Here is a 10,671-nt window from a genome sequence, read left to right on the forward strand (position 1 = left end):
CTCCGGAGCTTTTGGACAATGGGGATGGGCAATGTTCCCGGCAGCAGGAAGCAAAATTACCCTGGGTAATGTGTAATCAGTGCAACAATGCTCACTGACAGCTCACTGAGTAATGTCACTTATCAGCATTATGCAAAATGCCCTGCTGTGTATCACTGCCTAAAAGGCGATAATGTGTGAGCAGTCTTCAGAGCCACAGGAGACTGGAAGCTTTTGGTCAAGACTGCATGAAGGCTGACGAATGATGGTGATGAGCAGCTTGTTGAAGATCTCACCTGTGGGACCAAGTTCTTGAAGGAGTCCATGATCCTAGAGCTCTTAGCCTCTTGGTAGTAGGAGAAGCAGCCAGTGATGATGACGACAGCAGAAAGCACAACACCCAGGTACAACTGCATGAAGGGGGAAAGACAAGCGTTTTACATGGCCAGCTTATTTCCCATTCTCTCTCTATCATGATGATGATGCCCTCACCCTCAGAGCCATAAATCCTGTGGTTAAAAAATTAGAACTACCATATGATAATGAGGTTCTCCTTACATTATCGTTGGCCGGTTCATCTTCTGAGGCAGCCTGGATACCATAAGCCAGGAAGCAGAGGATGGCGCCGATCCACAGCAGCATGGAGAAACCACCGAACAGCTGGCAACAAGATCAAATAAATTCATTATTCCAGATTCAGGAATTTGAACATGGCAGGAAAGGGCTTAGGTGTTAATATGATCTAGGTCAACACAAAGCTGGACATCAAATGCATCTATAAATCTTACATCCACATACTGGAGAAACCCCCTACAGTTAGAATGAATTTGTGTTTCCCACATTTGGATGTTAAAAACATGTTTGAAGTCTATATTTTGCATGTCAAACACACTTCAACGGGACAATGAGTTCATGTAAAACTGTAAAGATGAGCAGTTGCTTTTACCTGTTTGCAAAACTTGACCCATTCTGGCGTGGTGGGGGGAGGGGTGAGGGCATTGGGGCCGTCACGGGCCAGGATCTCCTTCGCCCTGGAGGAGGAGAGACCCTGCAGAGAGAGGAGCGGGGGGGGGGGGGGGGGGGGGGGGGGGGGGGGGGGGGGGCGCAATTAGGACAAGAAGGAAAAAGGACGGACATGGAGAAAATAAGGAACGGCAACACACACATTGGCCTAAATTTAAAGCACAACAAGCAAATGAAAAGTGGAAAATGTACTTCAGTGTGAACTTTTCTTGTGAAAAATATATAACAATTCTGAGGCAACTCTTTGGGCCCAGTTGCCTAATACATCAATAATCCCACCATGACAGAAAAGGAATAAGGAAGGAGAGTTAACTAAGGTCACTTAAACAAATTCCTCTGTGTGTGTGTGTGCATATGTGTGTGTGTGTGTGTGTGTGTGTGTGTGTGTGTGTGTGTGTGTGTGTGTGTGTGTGTGTGTGTGTGTGTGTGTGTGTGTGTGTGTGTGTATAAACTTTGGAACAGAGGAATACAAGAAAAACTTGTAAGTCCGGTTGTTTCCACTACTCTCACTGCACCTCGACAGCTCACTAGACAGCTTAATAGATAGGTAGATAGATAGAAACAAGGAGAGAAAAACACTGAGGAGACGTGTCTTGCTTGTTTCATTTGCTAAACAGGAGAGCTCTGCTACCTTTGCAGGTGGTGGATAAAGAATCTGGTTGATAGGCAGCCAAAACAAGACACCGAGGACAGGAAGGGAGATTTGACTAATCTTTAAATGAAAGCTTTCTCACTCGCCAAAGTCACTGTAATTACACAGTTAAGGCGTTGTGTGTGCTAAATGATGATCTGTGACACAGAAACTGCGTCACTGGTGTGAGAGAATCAGACCAGGGATAGCTCGTCTGTCTGCTACCATTGATTTCTTACTTGCAAATCAATATGATCGGCCCTCTGTCATGCTAAGGCAAAGCACAGGCCTTTAATGGGGCCACCTGTGCAATGCTGTGCTGCGTTTTGTTCCAGTGTTAATAATAGGAAATGGAGCTGTAACCCAAAGCGTCACGAAAATGTCTCGTTGGAGGGAAACCAAGTGTGAGAAGCAGCATTTTTTTTTTTTTTTTTTGGAATCAAATTAGACTAGTGCTCCTGAGTGAATGAAGTCCTTGTTTTGGGGCAAACTCAGACAGATCAGATTTCAGCAGATAATCATCATCAGTCAAGCATTTGACCAGTTGTATTGTGTTGTGTAATAGAATTCTCTGTGTGTGTGTGTGTGCATATGTGTATGTGTGTGTGTGTGTGTGTGTGTCTATTTGTTCGGTGTGAACTGCCTTGACCCTTGAAATCATCCCCACGTGAGCAAGCCTCTGCTGCAGCACTGCTTTACCTATGCATTGCACGATGGTTGAGAAATGTTGGATAAACAAATGATGAAATTTGTGGGCAGATGTGTGTGTGTGTGTGTGTCTTAATGTTTGGCCTCAATTTGCGCTGCAAGAGAGTCCCTGGTTTCTGGGCTTGTAAACTTTCCTTCTATTGTCACAAGTGAGTTGCTGAACTACTTACGGCCTTTCTTTATTGTCAAAGGTGAACCCGGAACTTTCCTTGAATCAGGACTTGCCAGAACCCCTGAAGTTCAGGTTCTGCCTTTTGTTTCCTTCTCCAGTGCAGGGAGAGGAAATCGCCTCCAGGCTTCATCTTTCTGTATTCTTACTTTCTTTTTTCTCCTCTGTTTGGCTGTGCACTGGATACCCTGCACTCCCAACTGCAGTGAATTTTTTAATCCTGTTTTTTTTTTTTTATTGTTATTATTTCTAACCACCAATCTATGTTATTTAGTTATGGATCTATAATATTTCTGATTTCAATTACAAGATTTGTGTTGTAGGCCCACTAGCTCTTCCTAAAAGTTCCTTCTGAAGACACGTTACACACACACACACACACACACACACATGCAGACACAAATGTAGACTTACCCTGGTTAGGTCAGTTCCATATTTCCTGTGAAGCTCGTCCAAGGTTAATTTGTGATCATCCTATGGTGAGAGAGCGAGAGAGAGAGAGAGAGTGAGAGAGAGAGAGAGAGAGAGAGAGAGAGAGAGAGAGATTGGAGATGTTCCATTAAAAAAGCCAAAATCCTGTCATTTTCAAATTGCAGACATTATCTTATTATGCTATGAGGATTAAAACATGTCCTGCCATTTCCTCCAAACATGACACAGCATTTTGCAATGTCATCTTTGTATTCTTAACCCCTTCAGCTCTGATTGCCCTTAAATTTACTTTTAAGTAGCTTCAAAGTTAGAAAAAAAAGCCTGTTTTTTCCATATTGTATGACCATGTGATATACATATTCTGTATCTGCTGATTGCAGCTTCATTGGAGCTCCATCACTCCATTGTTGACACGGCTGCAGCATCACATCAGATAGAAAATATCTAGATGTCTTGTGCATTTTAGAAACATTTTCCATGTAATGCAGCAGGATATGTTTGGCATCCTGAAAATGTATGTATGTATGTTATGTAGGTTTGAGCAAAATTTGGCCACGCACAATTAATAAACGCACAGATGGAATATGAATGCATATCCATGCAGTGTGATCTCACATTAGTCAAAGCAGGCACAGAGCCAAATGTGGGCACTAAGCCATGAACTTAGTCAGTCATGTGTAGGCACACTTTGTTGCGAGTGAAGGGTCCAAAAGATCAAACTTCATTTCGAGTTTCATTAAGAGTTAACCTGTCTGTTTTTATTCTTTCAGACTCATGGTTAAACTTCTTCTACACAGCACACACCACCAACACGATCGCCAAGATGAATTTGGCGCCGAAGCATCCAGCTGATCACTCCTGCATTTGATTGTGTGGTTTTGAGCACTCTGCAGGGAATGTGTGCACTTACCATACAAGGTTTCATGAATATTTTCTAAAGGGAATAATGCAAATAAAAGTGGATGTGCAAATGATCAAACTTGTACAGTCATGGGCCCGCACTGTGTTTTCAATTACCACCCACAGAGAGAGACTGAATAAGGAAATTGTAATCATGCATATCATCTGCCTGTTCCTTATTTAACATCATTGTGGATGGAGGTCATGCAATCTTTACAAGATACTTGATGCATCCACAGTAAAGGCTCCCTGCCAATAGTTTATGTTTTGACCTCAAATATGTGACCGATGCTTATTGTGGTGGAGATATTGCTAAACAAGCCACAAAGGGAACATTGACCAAATGTGCGAGCATTTGGTTTCCATTTCAGTATTTTATACTCTGACACGCATGAGGCTGATTTCTTCATACTCACAGTAATTACTTTTTCCATGACATAAAATGGAACAAGAGGTTTTTGCAAGTTGGCAAAATGCAGTGTAACAAACAACATTTTGTACGCCTAAACTCACACACACTATTTCTCCGCTTTACTGTCAGCACATTATTGGAAACATTTTTGATCATTCTTGCAATTCGTTCTGCTAAAAATTATCAACCTCAGCCACAGTTGGTGCATATTAATAAATGAATGAATGCACTCAGTATTCACCCTGCTCAGATGAATGCATTCAGAAATAAACATTATACAAGTCTATTTTGTCCTCTGAAAGAATGATGTATTTGCACTAATATGTAATTTTATGTCCGTCACTCACTGCTCGCTGTTTATGTGATTACATAACACTTGTTGCGATGAAACACATTTGAGATATTTGAGTTTAGTTTAGCCGCCGGCGGATGGAGTGCGTCTCTTTATGTTAATATGCTCTCTTTACCCTACAGTTGGTGGAGAAAATGAGTGTAATTGCCATGTCTGCTTGCCTTACCATGACTTTATGTTACAATAAGGCGGGCAAAATGTGCCATGCCAAATGTGCCATGCATAATGTGCTATCACATGCCCCAAACCACTGTTGCTTTTTTTAACTCTCAGTCAGCGGTTCCTTTGCAGCTTTGGGTCCACGTAGAGGAGACTCAGTGTTTTCAGGCTCTGATGGCCGGTCTCAGTAACACACACACACTTTAACCTTGTAGCCACCCGCCTGGTCAATGACACTCTTGAACCATTAGGAAATACGTCTTGAGAGGAATGCTCACTCCATTGTTGACCCTCTCAATCAGATTGAATATCTTTCTATATTTAGCACTTTTCCTTTGGACTGTGTTACATTTTAACAAATCACCAGCTGCATGCTGTTGCCATGGCAGGCCTGTCCTTTGTCCTTGGCCAGACTTTGATGTCTCCTTCAATTGTATGATGGCGCAATAATCATTAACATGTCAACTAGAAGGGTTACACACACCCACACCCTCACTACTATCACTTTTAGGCCTTATCAAATTCAGAAGATTGTAGATCATAAATATTGAATGTGGCAATGTTGTTTCTGAGATCTAATTATGCACTTTCATTGCTTTGGCCTGATCTTTGACTCATTAAAATGTTTTCTACACATGGGTGCCGATGTCTGCTGTAAATTAGAGTTTAAAAAATGTGCTAAGTTGCGGAGTCAAAGTTATGGCACGCTGATGATACCACTGCTGTGGTGTACCAACGTCCTTCAGCTGCAGCAGGACTTTGAGATCTAGTTAAGAAGTATGGGGGACAATAATCATTAATGTGTCACTTAGATGCGAGTTTATTGCCTAATAACCATGCTGAACATGATACTGCAGCCTCGCTGTGCGACTTTGTGGATGACACCAGGCAGAAAAGGTTTCCTGTAAACCATAACTAAAGTTTTAAAAAAAAAAAAAGAAGAGACTAAGCCATGCCATTAATATCTGTAAAAAAATACCGTCTCACTTTCTGAACACTTAACCTTGGAGTATACATTATGCTCGCAAGCTAAGACGCTGACACATGCATCTATGGCCTTACACTCCATGACCTTGTGAAAGGCACAGATGGGCATACATTTAATACCTTACTGGGTTATTCCATATAAAACACTCTCACTGTATTATTTAATCTCTTCAATCGTGGGGTTGTCACTTGAGTTTTATTTGGACTTTGAGATGATCGTGAACTTTGAATCTTGCTCCATGACCTTGTGAAGGACACTAAGCAGCACATATTCAACAGCTATGGGGAGACATTATCAGGGCAGCTGATGGACAACTGTGGAAACTTTTTTTTTTCCCGGTGAGAGAGGTTTTGCCAACGAAAATAAGATTTAGTCCCAGAGAAAGAATGTAACCTCCGGGTCACATCTTTATCAAAACACAAATAAAAGCACAGATTTGTGTCTCTTCAAAATGCCACTCTTGCACTTTTAAACGTCGAGCTGTCGGCACAGTTTTATTAGCCCTTATCTTGGACTTTGAGTTGAACTTATAGGAAGAGAGCGTCGGTGACCTTGTGAAATGACCTTGGCCACCTACACATCCACACACAGGAACAAGCGACCCCGGCGGACTGCCCTAACTCAACTGCACAGGCTCTTTGAAACCCAATTTAACACACATCCAACTTCACCGCTCTGCAAACTGCAGCCGCGTTCAAAGTGTCTGAGAACAACGACATGTTCAGTTTTTCAGCGAAGACCGCCAGCGGGAGAACGGACCGCTGGTCTCGCACCGCTGATCAAACGACACATGATCTGCGAGATTTCAAGGGAATTAGACGCCTATGAGAGAGTAGTGGACATGTTTAGTGTCATATCTTTGTTTAGAAACCGCACTGTAGTGGTGTCAGCACCCTATATATATATATATATATATATATCACAAGGATGACTTTTCAGTGAGGCACTTTTGAGACTAATAAGGTAAAGGGACATCAGAGGTCATATGTCTGAAAAACAGAGGAGACAACAATGACGCCTCTGTCTCTCAGGCTGTATTTCAGCGCTGAAGCAACACAGATAAGTATGAGCTAGAAGTTGAGTATAGTAACTGTGAGCCACTAAATAACATGTGACAGTACAAGCAATGATGTAAGGCGTGTTTGAAAAGCACTGGTCAAGACGGTCGGATCTAAAGTGACTAACGGTGAAGTCAAAGACGCCTGCGACCAAAGTGAAGCAAGGCCCGGATAAGACTCATAACGCATGAGGCAATGGGTGTGAGAAAGCACAACTGCAGAATGCCATTCCAGTTAAAGCTTCATTAGCTCAAGCTGTTAATGCTCTGTAAATTATTTAGGAAGTTGAGCAATACTTGAGTTGACAATGACCATTCAAGTTGCCCAATCCGTGTAGCAAAGGCAAGGCTTTTTTTTTTTTTTTTTGCTTTGCTTCTGTACTCACCAAGTCCACTTCTTTTTTCAGCTCATCCATATCCTTCTTATCCTTCTTTCCCTTCTTGTCCTTTCTGTCCCCGCTGTCCGAGGTCGCCGCCAGTTTGTAATCATCTTTCCCTTTCTGGTTTGGAGAGAGAGAGTGAGACAAAACACGTTATTTTCTCGGAAGAATAGGGATTGTGCACTTGGTAATGTGGCATGATTACCCCCGAAACTTCCCCTTTTGCCGTGCGAAGGAGCAATTTCTAAAACTTTGGTTTTCCAAAAAAAAAAACACTGTACAACAAATGTCAAACTTCTTATGAATCCTGAAACACCAAAGACAGTCCAAAAAAAAACACTCTGCTCACAGGGCTGATTTCAAAACCAAGGTACAAACTACAGGCAGCCCGCAACTGTCATGCTTAATCAATAACTTGTGACATAAAGTTGAAGACTGAGCTTTGAACTCTCACATGAGGAAAAAGAAAAAGAGAATTATAACTATTAACACAGAGTTAAATATGAAAACATTACAGAAAGTTCCAATACTTACTCCCAGCCCCATGGTTGCAACGCTACTCTGGGGAGAACAGTCAATCCAATTGTCTTTTTAAATTGCAACTTCTCTACTCCGCCTCTCTCTCTCTCTCTCTCTCTCACACTCTCTCTCTCTCTCTCCCTCTCCGTCACTCGCTGTGTCTTCCACACTCCCCAGAGCGAAGCAGTTGGGTCACTTCACATTAACATACCTTTATACCCAAACCGGCTCACCTGCCCTGTCGAGGAGGAGCTTGGGGTCAGAGTGAGACAGGTGAGCGGTGGAGGGGGGTGGGGTCGGGAGAGGGGGAGGAGGGGGATGGGGGGGTGTAGGGTAATGGATGAAAGAGGGAGGAGGGGTGAGCCCGACGCCTCCCGGCTCCCTGTCACACTCACTTCCCTGTTTCACTCATGTTGCTTCCCCTCCTCCCTACTACTTTTACTCATTTTCATAGCCTTCCCTCCCTCCACCCGTTCCTCTTTCTTCAACCCCCACCTCCCCTCACTCTCTCTCTCTCTTTTCCTTCATTCAGCGTCAACCTTCAGGTATAGGTCGTACGGGTGACCGTTCCCTCCCACCGAGGAACATGTCTGCGTGTGTGTGTGTGTGTGAGTGCGTAGTTTACAGTCCAAACAGAGGAACGGAAAAAGACAAGATAGTGGAATAGTGAATGGAGAGCCACAGAGAGAGAGAGAGAGAGAGAGGGAGGGAGGAATACACACAGAGAAAGGTAGAAGTCCAGTTCTGCAGGTGATTGCCCTGAGCTTAATGTGACATTTCCATAACAAAGATTGAAAGAGAAAAGGTATATAAAGAAAAAAATAAAAGCTGATAAAACAGGAGCTGACTTTTTGGCCACGAGGGATTGGGATTGGACAAAGAGATTGGACAAAACTGTTGCTCACAGCAAAGATAACACGTGGAATGCATGGGAAGAATCCACTGAGCTTGCAGCAGCTCTCTCTCTCTCTCTCTCTCTCCCTCTCTCTCTCTCTCTCTCGCTCTCGGAGGTCAGCCCGCCCTGTATACTCTAAAACTCTGAAACTACCTGGTAATTGATTCTGAAGTATTTCCACCTCAGGAAAAGTCAAAAGGGCAGGGCTGGAATGTATTTAGCTCTAATGATGGTTCACTGTAACTGCAGAGAGAGAGAGAGAGAGGAGAGAGGGAGAGAGAGAAATAAGAGCCAAAAAATAAAGTATAAAAGATTATATGCCAACATTTCTGAACGGTCAAAACCTGAATTTTCAGGAGAGAGGTGGTGGAACGGTTCGGTGTTTATCTGTAGCTCAAGGACGGCAGCTGTGGCCACAGGAACCTGAACATACACAGAGTTTCACACTAAATCACTGTTTAACCCCTTGAACTTCCTGGGATGACCTGTTAAATTAAACAAACCGTTTCCCCATGCTGTATAACAACGTCGCAGACACACCTGGCTGCAGTGGAAATGTTCAAAGCCAAGATGCCATTGCAGCAGTACATCAAATAGAAAACATCTACGTGCCCCGTGCATCATTTTATACACATTTCCCTGTAACTCAGCTGGACATATTTGGTATCTTTGGAAGCCTTAGGAGCTCCACTACCAACCCCCCTGTGGGAGTGGAGTGGAGAGTTGAAAAAGTTAATATGGATAGAAGCAAACTGCCCTGAGTCATTACCGCCTGCTGGTCCCGACATGGCAACGGGGGTAATAAATTTTAATGAGCCCGGCTTCCAGACCCATTTGAGGTCCCATGTGGGCTGAAAAAGTTTAAGACCCCTGAGCATTTATGTTCAATTAAGAGATGATTCGGTGCCCTCTTTTAAGGCTAAGCTGTGGTCGAACCAGCCAGTGGATCCGAATACTTCTCTGTTTAGTTTAACTGATGCCCTCTGACAAACAGGAGTGAATAGGATCTTGGAAAAAAAAAAGCTGGGGAAGACATTCACAGTGCTGTCACAGATACAGAGAGGCCATCTTGGCTGCACCGAAGGACATGCACGGCCCTGATGGAACCAGGAAATGCCCTTCCTGTCCACTCGGGCCCCGTGGAGGCAGGCGGGGGTGTCCTTGTTGGCTGGCCGGGTGGACGGCTGCTCGGTTGAAATGTGTTTGTAGTAAACTCCTGTGTGTTTATGGTCACCGTGTGGAGAGGAGCCGGGGGAGGGGGTGATACAGAGACCAAGAGAGAGTAAGACAGAGAGAGGAATGGGGAAAATTGGAATTTCGGAAATGCGTGAAGAAAGGACGCAAGGGGAGGGGGGGTAAAAAGAAAAAAAAGGACAGCAAGAGAAAGAGAAAGAGGAAGAGAGACTGGATTAAATCTTTAGTGTGGTTGTTCCAGTTGTTGCATCATGAATCTAGAGGCTGGTTTGGCAGTGTGGGCAGGGGCCGACATGAACCGACTGCAACAGAAACTCAACTCATTTCTGTCCACTTTCAGGGGGAAGAGAGAGATACAGCAGCCAGGAGGAAGGCGGGTGACGTGTGTGCATGTGTGTGTGTGTGTGTGTGTGTGTGTGTGTGTGTGTGTGTGTGTGTGAGCGAGAGGGAGGCTGAGAAAAGCCTCAAGAAGGAATGAGGAGGAGGAGGAGGGGGCAGATCAAGACAAAGATAAAGTAAGCTATTAGGGATGGAAAATTAGGAAAAGTGGTTTTCTGTGTGTGTGTGAGAGAGAGAGAGAGAGAGAGAGAGAGTGGGTGTGTGTTTCTGTGCACGTGCTAACAGAAACTTGTCTTCCCCATGTAGGTGTATTACCCGTAGCCTGTTTCTGCGGCTTCACACTGTCAGATGGCCACGCCCTCTATTCAAACGCACACACGGGCATTCAGGGTTTGTATTTATATGTGCATTTGTATATCAAGCATTTGCCAGCCTTGCAACCAACTGAGACTCGGAGTCTTTGGGAAATCGACCTCCCACGTTGCATCTCATTGCTGCACCGATAAAACCAAAACCAAGCCGAGTGTGAGCCTC

The 10,671-nt window shown here is 43.9% G+C and overlaps 1 protein-coding gene across 2 annotated transcripts in view; it reads right to left on the reverse strand.

The window, feature by feature from the left end:
* The window catches only part of LOC115372609 (sodium/potassium-transporting ATPase subunit alpha-1), a 59,619-nt gene extending 51,720 nt beyond the window's left edge, over positions 1-7,899 (reverse strand). Inside the window, exons 1-6 of one of the 2 annotated variants that reach the window (XM_030070665.1) lie at positions 7,725-7,899; positions 7,197-7,310; positions 2,925-2,984; positions 926-1,027; positions 538-639; positions 276-389 (exon numbers count right to left, since the gene is read on the reverse strand). In XM_030070665.1, coding sequence (XP_029926525.1) covers positions 276-389; positions 538-639; positions 926-1,027; positions 2,925-2,984; positions 7,197-7,310; positions 7,725-7,736 — 504 coding nt within the window. In that variant the 5' untranslated portion in view covers positions 7,737-7,899. The remainder of the gene's footprint in view (positions 1-275; positions 390-537; positions 640-925; positions 1,028-2,924; positions 2,985-7,196; positions 7,311-7,724) is intronic. The other variant, XM_030070656.1, reaches the window with a different exon arrangement.
* Between the last annotated feature and the right edge of the window lie 2,772 nt (positions 7,900-10,671).

Source organism: Myripristis murdjan, chromosome 2 (genome assembly GCF_902150065.1).
Source record: "Myripristis murdjan chromosome 2, fMyrMur1.1, whole genome shotgun sequence".
In the NCBI taxonomy this organism is placed as follows: domain Eukaryota; kingdom Metazoa; phylum Chordata; class Actinopteri; order Holocentriformes; family Holocentridae; genus Myripristis; species Myripristis murdjan.